This window comes from Pteropus alecto, unplaced genomic scaffold, assembly GCF_000325575.1.
Source record: "Pteropus alecto unplaced genomic scaffold, ASM32557v1 scaffold24, whole genome shotgun sequence".
In the NCBI taxonomy this organism is placed as follows: domain Eukaryota; kingdom Metazoa; phylum Chordata; class Mammalia; order Chiroptera; family Pteropodidae; genus Pteropus; species Pteropus alecto.
In genome coordinates, this window is record NW_006439192.1 from 23585706 (window position 1) to 23613059 (window position 27354).

Below are 27354 nucleotides of genomic sequence, written 5' to 3' on the forward strand. Positions count from 1 at the left end.
TACAAAATCTTGCTCATTTAATAGTAATGATTATATAAAGTTGTTTACATATATGCTTTCTTAGTATGAAAACTAGAAATGCATATATCTAGGTAAGCAATCAAAATACATGCTTTCTGTCAGAGGAGTTAACACTTCCACTTTTAGACCGAATGACTTCCTTTTAGTTTGAATGTCTGGGTCTTACTCACAAGGCAGGGGTTGGGTGCGTGCCATCAGCCTCTGGCAAAGCACTAGTCAAAAGAACGCCAAAGCTGGTCGTGTACTCAAATGGACTTTCCATCAGTTCATTATACTTCATTTTCCAAGTCAGGAAGACTCAACAGTGGTAGCTACTGTAGTCTGTCCTCGGAGATTCTGGGCAGTGCAAATGTAATATCCTGCATCAATGGTCTCAAAGTCTTCAACTGTCATGACGCTCTGGGAGATTCTTGTGGTGTGTCCGAGTCCTCTGTGGATCAGCCTCCAAGTGTCCTGAATCGTCACAGGCCTTTCATCCTGTTTAATGATACCCACATGGACTGAAGCACGACCGAAGATTTGCCACACACAGCTCCCACTCACCCAACACTGCCGAGCATTCCTTTCAAAGTGCAAAACACATGCAGATAAAAGACTGTTTGGTATGCATAGCTCATGGCTGCTTTCACACTGTATAATCATTTAGACTGCATTTTTTTTCAGAGCAGAGTCTTAGATTTCTGCCCTTTTCTTTAGTGAGTTTCTACTTAAGATTTATTCTTTCAGAAGTCCAAGAATGTGGAACTGGTATTAGGCATAACGACATGGGTAAGATTTTCCACTGTTCTCTTCACATTGCCCACTTTCACTCTCTCACTCAGTGGTTCTTATTCACAGAATTTATGGTCAAAAAGAGCCTGAAGCACTCACTATATAAGTGAATAAAAGCTCCCAATTGTTCAGATTTGGGAGAGAGAGAAGTATGATTAGTCACATGTGCCATAGGACTCCAGTGGAAGAAAAGTTGTACCAAGGATGAATAATGTGATGCCCTCGATGATATAACTCCCTATTTCTAGAAAGTCAAATGGTCACTTTTGAGATCCTTCATCCAAATTTAGTGATAATATAGTGTTTTCTGGATTAGATGAAAATAATTTTAATATAGTATTACTGAATTAATTCTTTCTGCTCAAAATAATTGGCAATATTAAGAAATACTGAAAATCATTAATGTTCTCTAACTAGGACAACTATTTGAAAACAAGTACCTATTAACAGGATGCTGGAAAATACTATTGTCCAGGGAGTGTTATTTTCCACCAATCACAGCCCTTAAGCCAGGAGTGTATTGGCTACCGAGCACATCTCAGGAGGCCAAATCTCTTCTGGCAACACAGGGATTGTTCCATGTCGGTAGCAAAGCTGTTTATTTTAGAGAGCAGAACATGCACAGAGGCTAAATAAGCTGTAGTTGCTTTTATGGGAAGGCTATTTTAAAATTATCTCTGGCCTCACAGCACCTTTTTGAAAAGGGCCTATGTTTCTATGTCCTCTTCATGGATGTCTGCTCAGAGCTCCTCGCCCCGGGACTTATAAGAACGCTTTGAAGGATACCAGAAGGAGATTAGATTGGCCTCTAATCGACCCAGAATTAAGACTGAAGATTGCGGTTGGGAGTGGAGAAAAAGAGAGGCCCCTTCTTTTCCCTTTCAAACCTCTGTCCGTTCTTATTTAAGAGTTATGAAGAAAAATCACATGTAGAGGGTACACTGAGTAAATTGCCTAATGGAACCAAGTCATCTTTTTTCTTGTGTATTAAGAAAAAAAAAGTCCTTTGTAAATCTACTGAAACATCTTAGAGCAAGCGAACAAGCAAGCAAGCCCTAGCCCTTACGATAGTCCCACACATTTCTTACACTTCTTAAGTTATAGTCTTTATCACTAAGAGCTGAGGGAGCGGGAGACGAACCTGAATTAAAACAACTGGCTGAGTCTGGGGTTGCTCACCTTCTGCCCTGGATAGATCCATCTGAATTCTACCTCAATATCAGGCTCCCCTAGGACAGTGCAGAGGACACTGATGTCATCTCCACTTTTCACTTTGTTGGAGGATGCCAAAATGGTTGTTGATGGAGGGCCACTGGGAACTGGAAGCAAGCAGGAGACAGGGAAAGTGAGATGGAATTCATGAATGTGACATTAAATACAAACCTACAGACACATGCTTTTCTTTAGCCAGATATATAAAACATTTCTACCTTTCTTATAGCTTCCTAATTAGTACCAGGCCTCCTCCTATATCCCCCCAACTTTGGGTTTCTTTGAGGACTCCTCTCTCTCTCTCTACCTTGGTGGTCCAGAATGGGGTCATCATCCAGAACTCCCCAGGTCCAGCCATTACACTTGTAATTAGGGGATGAGCCCATTAAATCTGCCAGAAGTTCATATGAAGGGAATAAAAATGTCGAGAAGAAGGTACTTGGGGAGAGAGCAAGTAGAATGCAGAGGGCAACTGCCCAGGTGGAGACGAACAGCTGGATGTGTGGTTGCTCATCCTTAGAAAGGAGAGGAGAACGTTAAATCTATGAGGAAGCGGGATTGCAGGAAGGCCATGCCTGCTACGTATTTTCGTATTTCAGAAACAAATTTTTTCATTATGATCAGTTCATTCAACAGATACTTTTGACCGCAGCCTTGAACAAGGTGATGTGCTAGGAGCTGGGACTACAGCAGGTATGGTCTCTGAGCCCCAGAGGCCTGTACTCCAGAGGAGGAGCCACATACTGAGCAAGTACTTGTGTTGTTAATGTAAAAGGAGTTAAGAGCTATAAGAAGCCCAGAGTGTTTCAGAAGTTTAGAATAGGCTGCAAATCAGGAAAGACTTCCTGGAAGAAGCAATGTTTGAACTAAAATCTGAAGGGTGCACTTAACAGGCATGGAGGGAGAAGGGGGAGGCATTGGCTGATGGGCATTCACCATAGCAAAGCCCCCGCCATGAGGCATAATCAGCTTGATGTGGAAGAGAGAAAAGGTGAACATAGGGGAGACTAGCTGGAAAGGCATTTGCATGAGTCCAAGGAAGAGGTGATGATAGCTTGAAGTCTTTGCAGTGAGGATGGAGAGAAATAGCAGGAATCGAAAGTGATTTAATAGAAAAAGTAAAAAGACTAGGAAGAGACAGAAGTTTCAGGTTGACTCCCAGTCTCAGTCCAGCCCTGGGCGACTGCAGTGCTATCACGGAGACAAGGACAAGCTGAAGAACCAGGCCAGGGAGGAAGACGCAGAGTTCAGGGAAGAGCCTGTGACGCATCCAAGCACAGATACTGGCTAGACGGTTGGATACATGAAGCTGGCACTCCCAGATCTGGGCCATGTATATTCGATTAGAAGTTATTAGTGAACAGACATGCAGCCGAGCGTGGATGTGGCCGAGACCACCCAAGCGAACAACGAATGAGAAAAAAGGGATCTCGGGGAACTCCCAACAGTCACAAGCTGGGAGAGGCAAAGAGCTGACAAAGCAGAATGAGAAAGTCGGGGAAAAGCAGGACAAAATGGAGCCAAGGAGCAGGGGTTTCATGCAGGCGAGGTGGACCCTCGGAGGATGAGGACACAACGTGTCTGCTGCATTTAATGGCTTGGGGCCCCTGAGACCCTTAGCAATAGCCATTTTGTGGAGCCCAGAGGAGAAGGGTAAGGAACATGTAGGAGGGAAGGAAATGAAGATGGAGAACAGGGAGAGCTCTTTCAGGGCAGTTGGCTGTGATGGGGAAGAGAGATGGCCTTAGCTGAGGGCTGAGAGTGGTCAAGGAGGGTTGTGAGGGGTATTTGTTAACAGGGTGTTGGTGCCGTGGCCTAATGAATACGTCCATGGCTGAGAACGAGATTAAAGAGCCTGAATTGTCATCTCAGAACAGCCAGCTCTTTGGGCCACTCACTCCACAGGGCTGCCCAGCAGCACCACTGCAGCAGGATGGACTCTGGCCCACATGTGGGCCACTCATCCCAGGTCACATAAGAGTTCTCAGAGAAGAGTCATCCTCAAGGCACTATGGTGCAAGAAGAGAAATCATTTCCTCTACTCACTCTCAGGGCCTGAGAGGGGGTGCTTTCTCTCCTGGAAGTAGAGAAAGGAGGCTCGAGGGAATTCATTGTCAAGAAGGGAGGTGACATGTCCTTTTGCAGTAGAGATCTGCTTGCTGCCTGCCTGTGTACCACCAGTCCTGGGCTGGAGAGCGATGGGAGGGAGGGATGGCATGGCAGAGCTGCCAGGAGGACTGGAAACCTAGATTGTGTCCCCACTCTAAGTTTCTGGTTTCCACATGCTACAGAGTCAGGGAATCGAAGGGACATAGAGATTTTGGCACCATCGCCTTTCAAAGACTACACTGAAGCAGGGAGTGAAGAGATGCACAGAAACAGTGGAGGCCTTCAGCCGAGGGTCCAGAAGAGGACAAGGTTGAATCTGAAAGGGCCATATGGGACCAACGGGGCCTCTTAGGGATGAGCACCTTATTATCCATGACAAGATGTTGGAGCCACCATCTGTCCCCGTGGTATTCGTGAACAAGCCAGGTCAGCATTTAGTATCAGAGGCAACTGCCTCTGGGCTGCAGCCTCTCCCCTTCTGCCCCTAGGCCAGCACCAGAGCAAGGAGGGGAGTGGAGGGAGGCTAGCCTGTCTCTCCCACCCCACTCTTCTCCAGCTGCTGGAGTCACCAGTGTAAGCCTGCTTGCTGATGGGGGCAGTAGGAGCGGGCTTGGGGTCAAATGTGGGGTTTAAGATTTTAAACGAACCGTCTTACTAACTCAAAGTGCTCGTTGGATGTGGAATTGGACTGAGATATCACTAATGGACCTCATTATCCTTAGAAAAGGTGGCAGGATTGATGGCAAGTTCCTAAACAAAAAAGTATTTCATGTATGAAGTCACTGAAATGGAACTGCTCACTGAAATGGTTATGTTAAAAAAAAAAAAATTCCCTGTTAACGGAGAGATCTGAACATATTTCAGTTCTATCAAGAAGCGGGTAGTGAGGCCAATTGAAAGAGGATGAATTTACCCACCTAATTTCTCAGCTGTCCTCAAGGGTGTAGTTCTGTTCATTTAGGGTCATGTTTTCCTGGACGGGGGGTGGTGGGGGGGAGAGGAGAGTACGGAAGGGCAAAGAGTTCAGGGCACTGGCAGAGAGCACTGAAGCCACGAGCCACGGACTCTAAGCAGAGCACTGCGGAATGTGGAGAGTAGAGGGTAGAGGTGAGGATCGGTGCAGAAGGAGTCACCGAACAATCTGGGAAGGTACGAGGCTGTGGTTGGAGTTGGAGTGCTAACTCAGCGACTCCTAAGTCATAGCAGTTGTAGCCATCGGCATGTTTAAAGTTGTGCCTGAGGAAGGGGTGTCTGAGGTGGGATGGATAAGGCAGTCAGTGAACCAGGCCCGTGGGTTCCAAACGAACGTTGTCACTCATAAAATAGTGACGAAGAAGAAAATGAGCCCATGAGAAAAGGTGAAAGCTGGTAGAGTCACAGGCCTCAGTGTGGTAGCCGTGAGTCTGAGGAGCAGAAGTTCCTGAGAGAGGGCGAGAGAATAAGAATCGGGAAGTAGGAATGGGTGCAAGGACGTCTGCCCCACCCTCCTGACCCTGAGATGGCGAAGGGATGGTGCCCTGATAGCAGATTTTGGTTAAAATAAAGAGGATGTTCTCATTTGAGAGAACGTTCTAAGAGGAGGTTTTGGAGAACTGCCAATCAGTCATACCGAGTCAAACCAGAGTGAATGACAGACAGATTTAGAGACAAGGGAGTTGAAGGGTGTTGGGTCGTGGTCACGAACAAATGGAATATTCTAGAAATAGCAGTGTAATAAAGGAGCCTTTAAGAACAGCATTCTGTGCCCTCTAATTTCCATCCATATTTGGGAACGGCAATACCTGATATTGACCAGCCGGAAGCAACTAAAATCTAGGCACTGGTAGGAAGCAGGCTTACCTTCTGCATAGAGAAGTTGGTACTTGACAGAGATCTGAGACTTGCCCCCAGCCTCCGCCTTGCAGTAGACCACCCCCTGGTGGTCAGAATGAGGTTGCAGATACACGAAACCTCTCTTCATGTCATAAACAATGTCTGTTCCATTGGCTGGGATTTCCTTGGCTGGGAACTCCCTATGGAGTGTGACTTTGGCTGACAGGACTGTCACTCGACAAGGAACCACAGCCTGTCTGTCCGGGTTCAAGTAGACAATATCAAAGTAACTGGGAGAAGGTACAAAGAGTTCTCCTTTCTCTGTAAAGAAAAAGACACAGGCTTATTTATTCTGCAGAAACGATGTAAGAACGCTTTATAGATTCTTGTTTTTGGAGCAAAAAGATGAGAGAGGACTGGCAATATATTCAGAATACTAAGTGTTTATGAATAGAAAAAGCTGTTTTTAATAACTTGCCTTTTTTAGAAGAAGGATGTTTCTTCCCACCTCTTTAAAGGAAGCAAAATGGGTCTTAGTTTGACTAAGGATTACCCACTGAGAAAGCACAGAGGAAGACTGATTTCCTTATGTTAAGAGTAGTTTTAAAACCTGTAAACAGTCTGCTGTCTCTGGGGAAATTAGCCCCGTAGCCTATGCTCAGTAACTGCCTGTTGGGAGGGGTTTCCCAGCACAGCAGTGTTTCTCTGAGAGGTCCAGCCCAGTGAGGGCGCTGGCATCCTTACCCCGTCCTCACAGCCCAGGGGGCCTCATCCCTGCCAACGTCAATGGAAAGGAAATTGAGTAGAGATGGATGAAGAACTCGCTAGTCTCAGGTTCTGACTGAGCTCGGCCTGGCTGCTACCGGGCTGGGGACCTTCAGCTAGTTCCTTACACTCCTTCTGTTTCCTCTGAAATCACTCTGCATATTCTTTAAGATTTAGATGATAATATTTTTATCTTACCTAAATGACATCTGGTTTACCCACTTTCCTTAATACAGTCAAACAACTCTGGGTTTCTTTTTTTTTTGGTATGGCACATCGAATCCTTCATTTTCTATTCTATGAGAGAATATTATAGTAATTGCTAAGAGATATTGTTTAACTTAATCACATTCCAACATTTGTTAAATCGTTTCCCACGGTTTTCTTGCAAGATTCCTGAAACAACCAATTATTCTTGGCTTTCTCCTTCACTACCCTTCTTTGTGCCATATAAACCACATGTGATGGTTTAGGTTGGGGACAGAACTCCTGAACACATCATCAAATGTCTTCATGGGCCAAGATCTCTCTGGCGATGAGTGCAAGTTCACTAACATGGAGCTCATCCCTCTGGCTCTGACTGAGATCAAGAAAGAGTATGTCACAGCTCAGCGAGTCTCTATTTTTTGCAAGTCTTTATATCAATCCAAGTGATTCATGCCACTTCACAATAAGTTGACTTTCAGGCTTAGGGGCACCTTTGTCATTGTACCTAATAGCCCTCTGTTCACAAAGAGTAAATCTTCATGGCCTTGGTTGTGTCACTGAATCCCTCTGTGCTTCCACATCCCCACATGTAAAGAGAAGAATCCACAGAAGATAGTATTAAAGATATCTTTTAGCAAAGCATTTAAGAAATTTACAGTTGTAAGATTTTATAGAGGAAACTGAGCCAATGAGTAAAACCGGTAGAATAACAATCTGAATTTTAGAACACAAAAATGTGTTACTTGTACTATAGCACATGCTTTGAAAGAAGTGACTGCACCAACTGCTTTAACAAACAGAAGGAATACATTGATAACCAACCAGTAGATTCCATCTACCAAAAAAAGTGCATTGACATCCATTTAAGAAATTATAGATTACATATGCCCCCTGCAAATATGTTTGTATTGACTTGAGTAGCTGACAAACATTACTTTAAGAAAACTAAACGCATGGAAATTAAAATTAAAATTATAGCAAACTCCATAAAAGTGCTCATTAATGTGGATTTACTACATATAAAAACTGGAGCCCGAGCCTCTTGCTTACTGCCCGTAATGTTCTCCTCTTTGATCTGGGTGCTAGTTACCTGTGTGAGTTCGCTTGAGGATAATTTATTGAGCTGTATAATTATGACTTGTGTGTTTTTCTTTATATGTTATACTTTAATAAAAAGAGGAAAAAAATTATTGAGTACCTCCTGGGAAAATATTAAATGTAATGTGTGACAGTTGCTTAATCAAAAACGGCACAAATTAACAACAGTGAAAAAGAAGCTTCACAGTGTTTGCAATCAAAGTCTAGGAAACATACAAACATATTGAATGCCAGACGTATCTCTGTGTGGGTAGCGAAAAACCGTATGTTCTGAAGGAATCCAGAGCCAGCAGCAGAAAGCTCAGCTCCCAAAAGAGCCCATCTTGGATTTGCAAATCCACCCAGGCCTGAAAAGACAAAATGCTAAACCCTATACCCAAAATCCAAATGGACTCTTGGTGTTGAGGAGTAAGAAAATGATATGACACATTAGGTCACATCCCTTTTGGGGCTAGGTTTCTTGAAAGTTGAAATAAATATTAATTTGGGGGCATTCCTTTGAAAGGGGCTTTTATAAGATGAAGACCTGCCTCTAAAACTCCATATCTCTAAAAGGACATTCTGCTCAAATGAGGTCTTCACTTCAAAATCTGAGTTCAAAAACCAATATTTTGGGAAGACACAACAGTGCTCACTGTAACAAAGAATCCTCATTCTGCAAATTGAAATATGGTATCAGTCCTCATCCAAAACAACAGGCTCTTGTTAGTCTTACCTAGTGGCCTTTCCCACTGCCGCTCCCCAGCGTGGTACAACACTAAGGGCATGTGAGCATTCTGCATAGCACATTCCAGAATGAGGATCAGAGGGATTACCTATGAACAACTGTTAGCAATTTTCCTGACAACAGCAGTTATGCTAGCTAGTGTCTTCTGTCTGCCCAGCTATCATTCACCTTGTCTTAGAAATGGGTTAGGGCAGTCAGAACATTGGATCCTGGGTCAGAAAAACAGGATTTGACTCCTTACTATGCTACTATAAGTCATGAAACACTGAACAAGTCACCTTGCCCTTTGAGTCTCAGAATCAGCATCATTATTTTTACAATAGAGATAACGAAGCAGTTTTTACTTAGTTCCCAGGGGTATTGTGGAAATGAAATGAGATATATGAACCTCCAGGATTGCAGAGTGCTCTGCTAATCCATCTGCTTGCCAGAGAGGAGCAGTTTGTGTAGGAAGGGATTATATATGAGACATTGCTAAAGCATTTATTAATGGCCAGGGCATAAGATCACTTGAGTCATGGGCCTAAATCACTTTGATCTGAAAGGTAGATGGATTTGTAATGTAGACAAATCTTCTGAAAGCCCCTGTTCAGACACTCAGAAAACATTCTGGCTTCACGTGAAATGCCTTAGACAACAGCAGCACCAGGGGGTGACATTTGTAAGATTCCTGAAAGCTGTTCCTGACCTCCGAGCCTTGTTGGAGAATGTCATCCCCCAAACTTCAGTTTGGAAAGTTCTGCAGAGGAAGGAGGCTGGCAAGCTACTCTGCAATGTCTATTTCTCCAGGTGCAATTCCACCTGGCAAAAACTTACCTACCGCTGAAGGGGACGAGAAGAGTTCACTCTGCCCTGCACCTTTTCAGGCACCTCACTTAGGCTCAGAGATTGGGACTAGAGCCACAAAGGCCAAGATCGTAAGGAATTCTGCCACCAACACTCCAGCTTACAGTAGTCATAAGAACAAATACAAGGAGGTCTTCAGCCAGGCATCCTATGACTACAGAGGTCCCAGAGGAGGTCATTACAAGTTCTGAGAACATATGACTAAATGTCTATGACAATGCTGTCTAAGAGAGCTTTCTGCAATGATGATCTTCTGTCAGCAGTGTCCAATAGGATAGCCACTTAGCTGTACTTGGCACTGGAGCACTTGAAACATGACAAGTGTCACTGAGAAGCTGAGTTTTTAATTTTAATTAATTCCCATTCAAATTTTAAATAGTCAAATGAGTCTAGTGGCTACCGTATTGAACAATGTAGGTACAAACTCTGGAATCAGGCAGTTCTGTGTTCAAATCTTGATATAGCCACTTACTTGCGGGATGATCTTAAGGACTTATTTAATCTCTCTAAACCTCAATTTTCCCACTGGAAAAAAAAAATGGAACCAATATTAGTACTTACTCTGAAGGGTTGCTGTGAGACTTATATAAAATAATTGATGTAAAGCATTGAGCCCAGAGCCTGGCACTGAGTGGGTGCTCTGATTGTCCTTATTTGATTTCAGCACCCAGTGGGAACTTTTAATATGGGCCAAGTCCAGAAGGTCAAAGAGTTCCACTAATGCAGCAAACATTTTACCTGTAAAAAAGATGTAAGTGGAGCCCATTTTGGCCTCGTCCTTCCTGCAGATGTAGCCATTGCAGAGCTGCCCCCAGCAGCTGAACTCTCCAGTGTCAGCCGCAGTGGAGTTGACCAGGGTCAGTTGGCCGTAGCGCTCATTCTGCTTCACACTGTCAACAGAAGCAAAGCCACGTCACACTCCTGGGCCGGGGCCTTGCTGCCATCACTCTCTGCCCCATTGTTTTCAGAGATAAATGCCCCAGTGGGTTGAGGCAGAGTGCCCTCTCTCAGATGGCATAAACTAATAAAAGTGTGTATTTGGAAAAAAAAGTGGGGAATGGGGAAAGCAGAGAGAAGAAGCCTTTCCTAAAAGAAAATTTAAAAATGACAATTACATTTTCTGAATAGAGGAAATTCTCTTCAACCTTGGAACTGGGGTTTCCTTAAGTAAAATCACTGGTACATGGCAATGCAGCCACAGAAACTCAGCTAAAAAGCCTTGAGCAGGTGTTTTGCTTTCAACTGTTGTTTCTAATGAAACAACACTTAATATGAATGAAGTAACCCAGCGTTATCCAGTGTACAAAAATCTTTCATTAATAAAGATAAATCTCCAAATATAAGCTTAGAATAACATACATTATTAAAAATAAAATCTTAGCATAATACTCTCAAGATTATAAGTAAAGTCAGTCAAATGGAAAAGGTCAAAAACCCATGATTTCACTCATATGTGGAATATAAAACAAAAAGTAACGAACGAAACAAATGAAAATAAACTCAGAGACAGACAACAGAATGGTGGTTATCAGAGGGAAGAGGTGGGTGGGGAGAGGGCAAAGTGAGTAAAGGGGGTCAAATATGTGGTAACTGAAGAAATTAGGTGGTGAGCATCTAATTTATACATCTCAAAATTATATAATGTTAATAACCAATGTCACTCCAAGAAATTAATTAAAAAACTAAATATATAAGTAACACACACACACACAAATAAAAACTTCCCTTTAGACCTCCAATCAAGATGGTGGAATAGATAAATGCTGTGCTTTCCCCCTCCCACAACCACATCAAAATTACAACTAAATTATAAAACAACAATCATTGAGAACCACCAGCAGTCTAGCTGAACAGAAGTCCTATAAGTAAGGCTATAAGCAGCAGCCAGGATGAGACTGATAGGAGGGGTGGAGACATGGAAAAGAGAGGTCTCATACCCACAGTTAGGTGATTAAGAATCAGGAGGGATATCTTGGCTGTGGAGGGCCCCTCTGATGAGTGAGGAGTCCCAATCCCACACTGGGCTCCCCAGCCCAGGCACCAGTGCCAAGAAGTAGAGTCTCCATAGCATTTGGCTGTGAAAAACAGTAGGGATTACATCTGAGTGAGATAGATGGCTACTGGAGTCCCAGGCAGTCCTCTGCAGGGGCAGAGTCAGACTCATTCACTCCAAGACTCACTTGCTCTGGGCTCCAGTGCAGGGGCAACAGCTCGAAAACCACCAGGGACATAGGGGGAGGAGCTGAAATGACTAACTTCAGGGCGAGGGCTGAAGGAGCAGGGGGCAGGGCAGTTCTTTCCGAGATGGAAGTTCTGGAAGGCACCATTGCTCCCTTGTTAAGCCTTTCCTTGACCCAGCCAGCAGGTAGACACTAAATTTGAGTTCTCCATCAACCTGGCTAACACCATTAGTTCTGCCCTAGAGATTCCCTGATCCCCCACCCAACTAGTACTTCCGGCTTGAGTTGCTTCCAGTGCCTTTCCACACAAGTGGCCTTCCTTGGCTCATGCTGCAGATTTTCCTAAAATTATCAAACTTCCACAAACCCCAAACAAGCAGCAGCTGGCCTCAGCATGCCCTATACCTCTTGCTAAGCAGCCCCAAACCTGCCACAAGTAACAACTGGTTTCAACTTGCATTGCAAATCCCATTGCGTGGTCCAAAGCTTGTCATAAGCTGCAATCAGGGTTGTCTTGGAATGTAACTACAGCTAAGTGGCCACAAGCCCAGCATAAATGGCAGCTGGCCTCAGCTCACACAGTGGTGCCTACCAAAGGGTTCCAAGCCTGGCACTAGTGGCAGCCAGCCTCAGTTCACCTCAGCCTAGCCTCTCCCAAGCACCTCTGAGCCCAACATAAGTGGCAAACAACTGCAGATCACTAATGGCAGATGACCTTGGCCTGCACTGAAGCCCCTCCCAAGTGGCCAGCATTAGACCCCACCAAAGCACTACTCAACCACTTCCAGAAATGACAGAGAGTGGATTTGGCTGACACCAGAGCCCTGCTAAAGTGACTCCCACTCTATGGGGTCCATCCCCCATAGGACAGTTTCTTTACTGTAGCCATGGCCAGCCTTTGCAGCCAGTCAGCCTGAGGGGCAATCCAACCTACTGATGTTTCAACAGCAAACAAGGTTCAACTACAACAGGAGAGCACTCATAACCCACACAAGGGACACCTGTGGAGCACCCAGCTCAGGTGAACAGGGAGACTGTGCTACTGGGCTCCACAGGACACCTACTACATAAGGCCACTCTGTCGAGACTGGGATCTAGAAGATCTACCTAATACATAGTAACAAACACACGGAGGCAGCCAAATGAAGAGACAAAGAAACATGACCTAAATGAAAGAACAGGACAAAATTCCAGAGAAAGAACTAAATTAAATGGAGATAAGCAATCTATCAGTACAGAGTTCAAAACACTGGTTATAAGAAAGCTCAATAAACTTAAGACTTTGTGAGAAATTCAACGCAGATAGCACCACAAAAGAGAGCCAATCAGAAATGAACAATACAATAACTGCAATGAGGAATACATTAGAGAGAATCAATAGCAGTTAGAAGCAGAAGATTGAATCAGTGGTCTGGAAGACAAGGCAGCAGAAAACACCCAATCATAAGAACAAAAAGAAAAAGGAATCTAAAAAAATGTAATGACTAAAAACTTTCCTAACCTGGCAAGGGCAATAGGCATATAAGTCCAGAAAGCATAGAGAGTCCCAAGCAAGATGAACCTAAAGAGGCTCAAACCAAGACACAACATAATAAAAATGATAAAGGTTAAAGACAAAGAGAGAATCTTAAAAGTAGCAAGAGAAAGCAATTAGTTACCTACAAGGGAGTTTTCATAAGGTTATCAGCTAATTTTTTTTTTCTTTTATCAGCTGATTTTTTAACAGAAATTCTGCAGGCCAGAAGAGAGCGGCACAAAATATGCAAAGTGATAAAAAGCAAAGACCTACAACCAAGATTGCTCTACCCAACAAGGCTATCATTTAGAATTGAAGGAGCGATAAAGAGCTTCCCAGACGTGAAAAAGCTAAAGGAATACATCATCACTGAACTAGTATTACAAGAACTAGTAAAGAGGGTTCTTTAAGTAGAAAAGATAAAAAATATGAATAAGAAAATATGGGAAAGAAAAAAATCTCATTGATAAAGACGAACACTTAGTAAAAGCAGTGGATCAACTAAAGGTAGGACAAAGGTTAAAAGGCAAAAGTAGGAATAATTACAACAACAATTTAAGGGATACAAACACACACATGCAAAAGAAGCAAAAAATAATGATAAAAACATAAACTTGGAATGGAGTGAGTATAAACTGTAGTGATTTTAGAATGTGTTTAAACTTAAGTGACCATAGGCTTAAAATAGACTTCTATAAACATAGTTTGGTAAAGATATTAAACACTTGGTAACCACAAATTGAAAATCTATAAGAAATATACAAAAACCAAGAAGAACAAAATAAAAACACAACATTATAGAAAGTCATCAACAAACAAGAAAACAAGAGAATAAGAAAGGAATGAAGAACTCAAAACAATCAGAATACAATAAAATGTCAATAACTGCATATCTAGCAAAAATTATTTTAAATGTAAATGGACTAAATGCTCCGATAGAAAGGCTAAATGGATTTAAAAAAAAAAAAACAAAAAACAAAAAACCAAGACCTGTACACATGCTGCCTACAAGAAACCCACTTTAGGTCAAAAGACACAAACTTTCAGTAATGGGATGGAAAAGACATTTTATGCAAATAGAAACAAACAAAAAAAGCTGAGGTAGCAATACTTATATCAGACAAAATAACTTTAAAACAAGAGCTGTAACAAGAAACAAAAAAGGGCATTTCGTAATGATAAAAGATTCAACCTAACAAGAGGATATAACTTTTATAAATGTCTATGTAGGAACACCTAAATACATAAAGCAAGTATTGACAGACATAAGGGAGAGATCAATAGTAATACAGTATTAGTAGGGGACTTTAAACCCCATTGACTTCAATGGTTAGATCGGCCAGACAGAAAATCAAAAAGGAAAACAGTGGCCTTAAGAGACACATTAGACCAGATGGACATAACTGATATTTTTAGGACATTTTACCCAAAAGCAGGGGAATATACATTCTTTTCAAGTGCACTTGGAATATTTCCATTACAGATCACATATATGTTAGGCCACAAAATAAGTCTCAATAAATTTAAGAAGACTGAAGTTATATCAAGCGTCTTCTTCTATCACAATGGTACAAAACTAGAAATCAATTACAAGAAAACTGAGAAACACAAACACATGGAAACTAAATAGCAAGCTACTAAAATGAATGGGTTAACAATGAGATCAGAGAGAAATCAAAAGATACCTTGAGACAAATGAAAATGAAAACAGAACAACCCTAAATGTATAAGACACAGACAAAGCAGTTCTAAGAGGGATATTTATACCTATACAGGCCTACTTCAAGAAACAAGAAAATTCTCAAACAATTTAACCTTATACCTAAAGGAACCAGAAAAAGAAGAAAACGAAGCCCAAATTGAGAAGATAATAATAAAGATCAGAGTGGAAATTAACAAAAACAGTCTAAAAAAAATAGAAAAGATCAATGAAACCAAGAGCAGTTTCTATGAAAAGATACAATTGATAAAACTTTAGCCAGACTCATCATGAAAAAAAAGAAGGCCCAAATAAAATCAGAAGTGAAAGAGGAGACATGACAACTGACATCATAGAAATACAACGAATCGTAAAGACATACTATGAACATATATATGCCAACAAATTGGACAACCTGGAAGAAATGAATAAATTCCTAAAAACATATAATCCTCCAAGGCTGAATCAGGAAGAAATAGAAAAATTTGAACAGACTAATAACTACTAATGAAATTGAATTGGTAATAAAAAAACTCCCAACAAACTAAAGTCCTGGACCAGATGTCTTCACAGGTGAATTTTACTAAACATTCAAAGAATTAATACCTACCCTTCTCATACTATTATGAGGCCAACATTACCCTGATACCAAAACCAGACAAAGACAATATAAAAAAGAAAATTATAGGCCAATTTGCCTGATGAACATAGATGCAAAAATCATCAACGAAATATTAGCAAACTAAATTCAGGAATACATTAAAAAGATTATATATCATGATCAGGTGGGATTTATTCCCAGGATGCAAGGCTGGTTCAATAGCCACAAATCAATTAACATGGTGCACAACATAAACAAAATGAAGGATAAAAATCATACGGTCATATCAATAGATGTAGAAAAAGCACTTTACAAAATTCAAGATTTATGATAAAAACTCTCAGCATAGTGGAGATACAGGGAAAATACCTCAACATAATAAATGCCATATATGATAAACCCATAGCTAACATCCTACTCAATGGCGAAAAGCTGAAAACTTTTTCTTTAAGATTATAAACAAGACATCACTTTTATTTAGCATAGTATTGGAAGTCCTAGCCACAAAAATCAGACAAGACAAAGAAATAAAAAAAAATCTAAATTGGAAAGGAAGAAGTAAAACTACCATTATTTGCAGATGACATGATACTACACAGAGAACCCTACAGATTAAACCAAAAAAGTTATTAGAATAAATGAATTCAGTAAAGCAGCAGGATACAAAATCAATATTTAGAAATTCATTGCATTTTTATTCATGGATAATGAACATCGGAAAGAGAAATTAAAACAATCTAATTTTCAATTGCATCAAAAAGAATAAAATACTTATGAATAAATATAATCAAGGAGATAAAAGACCTGTACTCAGAAAACTATAAGACATTGAAAAAGGAAACCGAGGAAGATATAAATAATGAAAAGCAATACTATGCTCTTAGATAGCAAGAATTAACATCATTGAAATGTTTATACCACCCAAGCCATCTACAGATTCAATGCAATCCCTATCAAAATACCAATAGTATTTTTCACAGAACTAGAAAAAATCAGCCTAAAATTTATATGGAACCACAAAAAACCACAAGTATCCAAAGCAATTTTGAGAAAGAACAAAGTTGGAGGCATCCCACTACCTGATATCAAACTATACTACATAGTGATAGTATTCAAAACATCATAGTATTGGCATAAAAAGACACAGATCAATGGAACAGAATAGAGAGCCCCAAAATAAACCCACGGCTGTGTGGTCAATTAATCTATGACAAAGAAAGCAAGAATATACAATGGAGTAAAGACAGTCTCTTTAATAAGTGGTGTTGGGAAAACTGGACAGATATGTGCAAAAAAAAAAAAAGGAAACTGGATCCCTTTCTTACACTATATATACAAATAAACTCAAAATGTATTAAAGACTTAATACATTTAGGGTATTAATACATTTATGGTATTAAAACCCTAAACCATAAAACTCTTAGAAGAAAATATAAACAGTGAACTCTTTGATGTCGCTCTTTGTAGTATTTTTTTGGATACGTATCCTTGGGAAACAAAAGAGAAAACAAACAAATAGAACTACATCAAACTAAAAAGATTTTGCAGAGCAAAGGAAACCATCAACAAAACAAAAAGACAATGTACTGAATGGGAGAAGATATTTGCCAATGACACATCCACTAAAGGGTTAATATCCAAAATATATAAGGAACTTAAACACCAAAGAAACAAACAATCTGATTTAAAAATGGGCAGAGGTCCTGAAAAGACTTTTCTCCAAAGAGGACATACAGATGGCCAGTAGACACATGAAAAGATGCTCAACATCAAAAATCATCAGGGAAATGCAAATTAAAACCACAATGAAATATCACCTCACACCTGTCAGAATGGCTATCGCCAATAAATCAATAAACAAGTGTTAGTGAGGATGTGGAAAAAAGGAATATTGTGCACTGTTGGTGGGATTACAAGTTGGTGTAGCCACTATGGAAAAAAATATGGAGGTTCCTCAAAAAATTAAAAATAGAATTACCCTGTGACCCAAGAATCCCAGTTCTGGGTACTTATCCAAAGAAATCTAAAACACTAATTCAAATATATATATGCACCTCTATGTTTGTTGCAGCATTATTTACAATAGCCAACATATGGAAGCAACCTAAGCGTCCATCAATAAATGAATGGATAAAGAAGAGGTGATGCATATACAAAATGGAATATTACTCAGCTGTAAAGAAGAATGAAATTCTGCCATTGTGACAATATGGATTGACCTAAATGGTATTACGCTAAATGAAATAAGTCAAACAGAGAAAGACAAATATCATGATTTCACTTATATGTGGAATCTATAAAATGAAATAAATGAATAAAAAAAAACAGAACTCATAGGTATAGAGAACATTTTGATGGTTGCCAGATGAGAGGGGTGTTCGGAGGGTGGATGAAAAAGGGGACAAAATTAACATGTAGAAATTGCCAGTTATAAAAACAGTCACAGGGGTATAAAGTACAGCATAGGAAATATAGAAAATAATATCCTAATAAATACGTATGGTGTCAAGTGGGTACTAGACTTTTTGGGAGTGATTGCTTCATAAGTTATATAAATGTCTAATCACTATTTTGTACACCTGAAACTAATATGTCAACTAATTTTTAAAATTTTTTAAAGAAAATTTAGGTAAAAAATGTGAATTATGAATTTGATTTAAGATATCAATATTGGTTTATTAACTGTGTCATATGTACTATACTAATGTAAAATGTGAATAATAAGGGAACTGGGCATATGGTATCAGGAATTCTCTGTACTATATCTGTGCAATAATTCTGTAAATCGGAATTTTTTCTAAAATTAAAAGCTTATAAAAAATGAGAAAAAAAATCGACTTCTCTTTCGGGGAAAAATGCATTGGTTGCTAAGATGCTGAGCCCCAATTTTGCGGCCCATCTATGATAAAGTATTTTGAGCCTTTGGGCCTTCACATCTCTCCTCTGCTTCATCCTATTATTTCTACTTTTCTCGATTTTCCATTTTGAAATGAGGAGAGTCATATTTATTATTAGTAAACACTAATATTAGCCGATTGTCATTGTAATTAATTGTATTACATTGTGTCAGGAATCCAGATGTATCATTTCTGGGACAGATGCTCTCCCGTGGCTCAACATGCGCAATGCCAAAATAAAGAGTTTTAATCTGAGGATGCATCTCAAATATCCATAAACGTTACCCCTCAGAAATCCACACACTTTCCAGATATAGTGGAATGTCTCCAATTGTGTGTTGCAGCAACATCAATATGGTCACCACTTTAAATTTAGCACGCAGCAAAATGTCTGGTTGGTTGATTTTAAACACAGCCTGTTCTGGTTCACTGCTGAATAGCTGCTTTGCCCACCGGCTCTGCAAAGAGCTGCCTCTTTACTCCCACTCGGTCAACTGCCTTCTTTCAGCTGAACGGAAATCTCTCCTCCTTCGGGAAGCTTCTAATTAGAATCAGCTCTCAGGAATCTCCCTGCCTTCTCCTAGTGACGTGGTTGCCTCCCTTGTTGTCTACCTCTCGGGCACCCTTGGCTTCCTGTTATTACAATGGATGGTAAAAACTTTGAAGACAGAGACTGTGCCATATTTTTTTTTATATATATATATTCCCTAAGCATTAAATCAGTGCAGAGTACACAGTAAAAAGTCCCTAGAAACAAGTGGACAAAAAATTGAATTGAATCAAGGGTCGGAACTGGAAAGAACCTGGAAAAGCAGACATCCAGCTCCCAGTATTGCTGGTGAGAAACTGAGTCTCGGCAGAAGTTACTTCTCTGACACCCACAGCTGGTGAACACTGAGTCAATCACTTAAGTCAGTTAAGATTGTACTGAATACTCGCTCATTAGATAAGAAAATATAAAGCACTTCATGCCATGCTTGGTTCATTGCATTATCCTAATTATACCTTAATTATATATAACTGCAGATTAGAAGTTATTATGAGTATTACTACAACAATGACAAATAATACACACCCAATTTTGGGAATAGTTAGCACCACAAATAAAAATCTCTGGACTTCAATGATATATTACAATTCAGTTAGCAATTAAAACTAATATACATGAAAAAAATCAGAATAACGAAAGGAGTGCCCATAATAAGACCAACAGGAACTATGAAAACGGATCCATCACTGTGGGTTAAAGAGACTGAGCTTTGAGGAGGAGGTGGTGAGACAAGCTGGACTTCAACAGTGGCGGTGGATGGGGGCAGACAGCAAAGGGGCTGAGAGACAGTGGGCTCCCCTATGCAGGAAGCTCCATCCCCACGAGTGCTGGGAGGAGCCTGGTCTGCTCTGTTCACTGCTGTGGCCTCAGTGCATGGTGAGTAAAAGGCACTCACTCAGTAATGATTCGGGGATTTAATCCATTAATTACAGAAGGAGACAGAGGGAGCTGGGAGTCAGGGGACATGTGCTTGAGAACAGTAAGAGGGGTATATGGTCCACTCACCAGGCAGCAGGGACCACCCTCAGTTTAGGAGGTGGGACGTCACAGGCCCACCTTAGCCAGGGCAAGAGTGACGAGAACAGGAGTAGGGAGACGGGAGGAAGTGGGAGGGGCTGAGAGGCTGTTACTACGATCGATCGATGCACAGCAAGTGCTGGGGCCGGGCTGGGTGCTGGCACGGAATGCAGGCAAATTCAAGGCATGTTGTCTTGGGGAAAATTTATGACAGGCTGGGTATAAGAGGTAGAAGAAAGAGAGACCATTCAGTTTATATTTCTGTAGAAAAGAATGATGTTTTTACTGACTAAAATGAAATTGCGGAGAAGAGAAAGGAGATTAAAGTAGGCAAAAGAATAGGTTCACTACTGGAGATTTTAAATTTGTGACCAAATGTGGATCATTTAAGTGAGGTTGTCCTATGGGCAGTTGGAAATAGAGGCCTGGCTCAGAGGAGATAAACCAGTAGATTTGTATTTGAGGAGTCATTTACATAGTGGAAGCTAAATGTATGAATGGAGTCAAGAAAAAGCAATGGAGAAGAGAAGATTGAGAACAAAATCTAGAGCCAAACTAGGGGGCCAGAAGGAAAATAAGAGGTAAATAGAAGAGAGAGGAAGAATCAGGAAAGGGAATCATCAAGGCGATTCAAGAAATTGATGCTTGAAACCATCTGATGACTCTAAGAGGGATTCGTGACCTCTCTCTCTCTCTCTCTCCTTCTCTTCTTCCGTACTTCCATCCCTCTGTCCCTCCTTTTCTCTCTCTCTCCATTTGGTAGAATGAAAGTGTTTGGCAACCACCAAAAGAGCAATTTCAGTTGTGAGGATGGAGCTGGATTTTAGCAGATAAAAAACGGAAAGGTAGAGAGAAAATGGAAGTGAAGTTGTGCCCAGTTGAACCATATGTCTTGGCCACATTCCGGGCAGAGCTCAAAACTGGGGTACAAAATCAGCAGGTAACCAATGAAGTTATTGAGCACTTTCTCTGGGCCCAGTTTTTGCTAGTACTGTAATAATAGAAAGTAGAAGATGCCATTTCTACCAGGAAAGGAATTGGACACATAAAAATTTAGCACTTGGGAATAACCTTACCACCACCATGAAATCTGCATGCTGTATCTTTAGCAGGATTGGGGGCGGAAGGAAGGAAATGCACTGGAAAACATTTCTGGATTTTTCCACCCCCTCTCATATGCAAACAATATAAAACAGGAAACAAATTATTTAGCAGGATTACAGTTTAAATGCTTGGATTTAACTGTCCTTTTCTACTAATGGTCTCACACAGTCCGGGAGGCTACCCAAGGAGCTAGACTATGACCTAAGGCCTCTGAGGGAAGAGTCTGCACCATGAAATGAAGACAAGAATTCACTGAACCCTGCAGAGTGCTGTACAGAGATGCTTCATCCAAAGACCTCCACCTTCTCTTAGAACCCCTTAACAAGTCTCCGGGGCTGAAAGAAGTAGGGGATGTGAAGTCTGGTGGAGCCAAAGGTGATGCTGCAATAAAATGCTCTCCCAAAAATATAATTAAGATAAGCAGAATTTGCATTAATTGGAAGTAGCTCTGAACGTCCCAGTACATCAGCTCACCTAAGACCTTTTTCTTCTGAACTAGCACTTTCACACCTGATCCACAGTAAGCTCAGTGATAGACAAGCCCAGGTTTCAAATAGCATTTGTTCAACATTTAGGACTGTGTGTTTGTGTGTGCATGTGTATCTCTTCCAATGAACTCTCACGGCCTTGACAAACAGAGAGTCCATTCCACTCCCATCTGCAGAGGCCCAAAGCTTCCTGCATGTAGCCCAGCATACTCCTTTTTGAAGGGGGCCTATCTCATGGGATGGCATAGAGGAGGGGGCTGATAGTTCCCAAAGTTAGGGACCACTGTGCATTTTACCTAGGGCAATGACTAGGTAATGACAGTGGGGTCCATGCTCCTGTTCTTCTCTCAGACTCTACAAGCCAAGGGCAGGAGGTGAGCCCTGGGTTAGAAGATAGTCATTAATTCCATTAATACTGAGTAAGTGCAAATTAAGTGGGAGGTTCTAGAACAGAGAAGGAAGGACGCACTGTCTAAAGAGGTCAAGTGTTCCCTCCTCTCAAGTACCCTTAAACATAGTGCCATGGGAATTCTGAGGAGGGTAATCAGGAAAAGCTTCTGGACCAAGACAGTCTTAGAAGAAAGGAATGATTTCAACATGCACAAAATAGGGGCATGCATTCCAAGGGAAGATCACTTGAAAGGAGACAAAAGACCGGTTTTGTGCATAACAGAGTTTGGAACTCAGCTGGGCAAAGGACTGTGGTGAAAGGCAGTAGTCAAATGAGGCATAAGATCTTGGACTTTGGAGCCACATTGACGGAGTCCAAATCCCAGCTCCGCCATGACCGTCAGAATCCTTAAGTAGGGCTCACAGCTTCCGCTGTCTGGCTACACCTCCCTCTTCGACTTGTAGTTAACAATAGCAGTAACAGCTAACACAGAGTGCTGGGCATTGCACTAAACTCTTCAAATAAGTTCATGGCTTAGAACTGTGCCTGACACAGAGAAAGTGCTTGATATATTTTAGATTGTTCTGATGATGGTCTTTTATTCTCAAAACATTGGGGTAGAGGTACTTTTTCTGCCTTTTACCACTGAGGACACTGTGACTCAGTCTCCCAACTATAAGTGGTAGAGCTTCTAATCTAGTGTCACATAGATTCAGGTTATGAATGTAAATAAAAAGGGTGTGGATTTCCTTCCTATCAAAATGAAATGAACTGAAGGAATTTGGACTGAGAGCTGGTGCCTCTAGCTAGCTTGCAAATCCTGTTAAATGTAGTCAGCCCCCCAGCCCCCCGCAAATAACATGGAAGATCTAATTATATTAGCTCAATATTATTGATGGTACCCCATTTTTTATTTAAATGGGACAATAAACCACTCAGTAAGTAATTGAAGGAAACAAGGCAAGAAAACAACCAGTTATTAAGCACTGTTTAACTGAAAGTACCCATGAGATTGTGATGGTAAAACTAGTAATAATAACTAAAATTTAAGTAGTGCTTAATATGTATTAAGTAAGCACTGTTTTAAGCCCGTTACATATTTTGACCGATTTCATCCTCATAACAGCCCTGTGAGGTGGGTACTATTCTTATTCTCACGTTACAGGTGAGTAAACTGAGGTTAGGTAACTTTCGCAAGAAAGTGTTGGAGCCACAGAAGTTGAAGGTCAGTTTAAGTAAATTCCGAGGGTCGTTAAACTATATATCATTCCAGATATCCTGCCTTGGGGACTCTGTGATGCCTCTAGCTGCATAAAACAGAAATGTAAGGAGTAAGGTAAAAAGATGTAATCAAATATCCTTATTCAATATTTATTTTACATTAATAAATTATTTAGCTTCTACCACATGCAAGGAACTGTGCCAAGCATCAAGGGAGATAAAGATTCATGCATTTTCTTGTCCATGTTTCAAGGATTTGTACAGGTCTATGTTTACACTAAGCCTCCTTTTAAAAATGTTTTTGAAAATAATTGCTCCATGACATGCTGGGAATAGAGCCATATCAACAGATTACAGGTCGTGAGAAACAGACAGCTCTGTAAAACATATCAAAGCTCCACCATTTATAATTTCAAAAAAGATGAAAAGAAATATGTATGAGAAACTAGTAGAGAAACAAATATACAAACTGAGAAACTTCTAAGTGAATATAGAATTAATATCAGGAATTAAGCTGAACTCTCTCTCTCCTTGTCCCTCCTCCTTTCCCTCTCTCCGCGTTTGAGGACTATCCAACGACCTACTCAAAACCCTTACAATATATTTCTATTTCGACAATAGTTTATGTTAATGTATGTGAAATATGACTCAGGTCTTTTCTACTACAGTGACTTATATCGGATTCTTCTTTTTATTTAAAAAGAAGTTGTAATAGGCATTGCAATGTTTTCACATATGCGATGTCCCTCCGGCTCTGCCAGTATCTCCCTCATTTTTCCAGGTCTTTCTTAAACACTGACCACAGACTCTGACCACTGTACTGGAATGATCCCCGTCTCTTCTCGTTCCACGTCTCCCAGCCTGTTAACATCATTCCTTCTTGTTGCCTCCCTTGCCAACCCATCTGGCTTCTTTACAAAGGAAAAGTGACTCTTACTGCTTCAGAGATTTTCTAGGTTCTAAGACATTGAGATGTGGATATCCCTTTGATACCACAAGCCAAAACAAGCCTCATAAACCAGAGGTTAAACAAACAGTAAAGGCTTCCTAGAATAACAGCTTTAAGATGTACGTGTCTGTGGCCCAACAATTCCACTTGTAGGAATCAATCATTCCTACCTAGATGTTTACTGTAGCAATGACTGTAGCAAAAAAGCGGGGGAGGGGAATGATCTAAGATCGCAACAATAGAAATTTAGTTAAACATACTATGGTATTACAGTTATAACATCAAAAATATGGTACATTAGGGAAAATTAATAATAGAAGAGTTTGTATATTTTGTACAATTTTTTATATATAAAAATAAAACTGGAAGACTCTACACTGTATCTTGGGATATTCGGTTACTTCTTTATTTTTACTTATCTATGGTTTCTAACTTTCTAAATTAAGTGAGAGTTATTTTGTAATAAGAAAATAGAAGCTTTAATAAAAGCAAAACAAGTTAAACTATCTACAAAACTACAGAACAGATGCTCTGTAAATATGCACTTATGGATGGCTCATTTGGGCTTTAAAATTCTGGAGGTGAGTTTTATATCATGTCACTTTTTTAGAATATGGACTTCCAAAAGCAGAACCAGGAGGAATTCCTTCGGAGACCTAAAAAAAACCAGTATATTATTTTACTCTGGTTAATAAAAATATAGCAAGTTGGAATGTAAAAATTAATCAGGAGTCCAATGTGACCATTCTTACACCCTGCTCCGTTCCCCTTGTGCATGTGGCCTGCCCAGGCTGTGCCAGCTTCCTGGGGCTTAACCCTGGCCTCTCAGGCTCCTGATCTCATTCAGCCTCCAGATCCTCTCACCTGGGTCCCATTCTTGATTCCATTTTTCTTTTTTTGTTTTGTTTTGTTTTGTTTTAATGAAGCCATAGCTCCACCTGTCACCCAGGCTGACTCTTTGACCATCCATCTCTGTTCAATTTCTTACATTCTATCAGGCAACAAATCAATCTTTCTAGAAAATGTTTCCTTTCTTCCCTTCAAAAGCTCTATAAAACTGTCAGATATACTTTTCTAAAAACCATTTTATTATTACCTCTATCTTTAGAATATGAGCCGCTCCCAGCGTGCACAGAATTGAACGTGGCCATCTTTGCCTGGAATTCAAGGTTCTTGTGTTCTCTCAAAACCTGCATATGGACCCTCCTCTCCATCCAAAGTCCTCACTGATCCCAGACACATAGGCTCATTTCCACTCCAGTCCTCTGGCCATCTTTTTCCCTCCAAAAGGTTCTCTTCTTTTTCTATCTGGTTATTATTTAGAGTTCTGTCCTTAGGGAGACCTTTTACATTCGGTGGTGTAAAACTAGTGGTTAGGAGCATGCACTCAGAAGTCAGATTTCCTTAGTTCAGATCCTGCCTCCACCACTTGCTGGCTCTATGACCATGGACAAGCTACTTAATCTTATTGTGCTCAGTTTCCTCATCTGAGTCATGGAGAGGATAATAGCCCCTACCCTCTAGGGTTGTAATGAGAATTAGTTAATAAATGTACAAAATCTTAGAAGGATTCTGGCACAGAATAAGTGCTCACAAATGTTAGGTGCTATTGGGGTTGTCCCTATACACATGGATCTAAGCTTCTTACACCCTGAACTTAATGCCTTTATCACAAATATGAGAAATACACACACACACCCATGTTGCTTTGTGGTATGTGACCTTTTCAACTCCCTACTATATTTCTATGGTGAATATTTCTATATTTCTATAGTAGAATCTGAAAGAGAAATACACACACACACCCATGTTGCTTTGTTGGTATGTGACCTTTTCAATTCCCTACTATATTTCTATAGTGAAATGGTCCTTTCCCAGGCAGGAACCATGTCTTATGCTTTCCTGTATCAGCCCTTGCCTTCTGCATGGCATAATGTTACATAGACAGCAGTTATAGGTTACTGTGAGCAGAACAGAATTCGAAGTGTGAAATTGAGTTGAATAACTTGTCCAAAGGCTCTTACTCCTTGACACCTATGTCATCTAACATGAATTAAGCACAAGTGCCAAGAGTCATTTTAAAATCAGAAGGGAACTTAGAGATCATCTGGTTGGATCTCTCATTTTACAGAGAAAAATCAAGTGACTCATCCAAGGTCACATAGCCAGTTATGGGTGATGGCAAGATACAATTAAGTGGATGTGCACTCACCATATAAAGAAATTCACACGGATAACAAGTAAATCATTGTCATCCCATTATTTTTACAAGGTCATCTTTCAAACTTGGCAAACACGTGATTCTGATGTATAAGGGTTATTTAACAATTCACTTATTACATCTCTGGCAATTTAAATCTTACTATGTAGAGTAAGCCCATCAGTGTTTCTCTGTGGGTCACAAGAAATAAGAACTCCCAGTTCTGCTTAGCAGGATGCTCATGGCCACACTGGAGAAGAATAGGCCCTCAGAAGAGGAGTGACAGAAGACAATGGAGCAAGCTGCCACCACCCTTGTTAGAGAAACAAGCTGTGGGTTACTAATTGGCTGGCACACAGCCAGTGAGTATACTATGGCCAAGTTATAATAGTGAACGCGGAGGCCATGGTCTGGACCCAATTTGCACCTGGTACAATGAATTCACAGTAGAGAGAGATCCCCAAATCTCCCATCTTGCCAACATTCTTCAGTTGCTCACTCATACTGATGTTACTTAGATGGTAAATCTTCTGGACAAATATCAGAAACCTAAAAAAAGACTGCTTTCTTGAGACTAGGGTGGTGCTGGGAATTAGGTTCAAGTCTAGGTGACTTTTACTAAAAGCTGTGCACACTTGAGGAAAGCCACTTAGCCTCTGTGGGTCAAACCTAATCATTTGTAAAATGTAGGGTCCAAGTTAGATCAGTGGATCCCCAAGCTGACTACACCTGGAAATCCCTGGGGAGGTTTTGTGTTCTTCTCCTTGGCTCTTTTTTCCACATTTCTCCATCTTATCTTTAAGGCCCAATCTCCTGCAATTAGGTAATCAATCACTCAGTGAATCAATGTGCCTCTCAAGCCTATGCTGACGGCTGCCTTCTTACCTTCCCATGTCCCTGTGCGCTCACCCTTGATCACAAGCTGTCTATTGTTGCTCTGTAATTGTATCTGGCATGTATGTCATTTATTCCA

General features: G+C 40.7%; 1 protein-coding gene across 1 annotated transcript in view; it reads right to left on the reverse strand.

The window, feature by feature from the left end:
* Positions 1 to 3: 3 nt before the first annotated feature.
* The window catches only part of PDGFRL (platelet derived growth factor receptor like), a 48696-nt gene continuing 21345 nt past the window's right edge, over positions 4 to 27354 (reverse strand). Inside the window, exons 3-6 of the mRNA XM_006916418.3 lie at positions 10307 to 10458; positions 5953 to 6246; positions 1972 to 2111; positions 4 to 498 (exon numbers count right to left, since the gene is read on the reverse strand). Coding sequence (XP_006916480.1) covers positions 310 to 498; positions 1972 to 2111; positions 5953 to 6246; positions 10307 to 10458 — 775 coding nt within the window. The 3' untranslated portion in view covers positions 4 to 309. The remainder of the gene's footprint in view (positions 499 to 1971; positions 2112 to 5952; positions 6247 to 10306; positions 10459 to 27354) is intronic.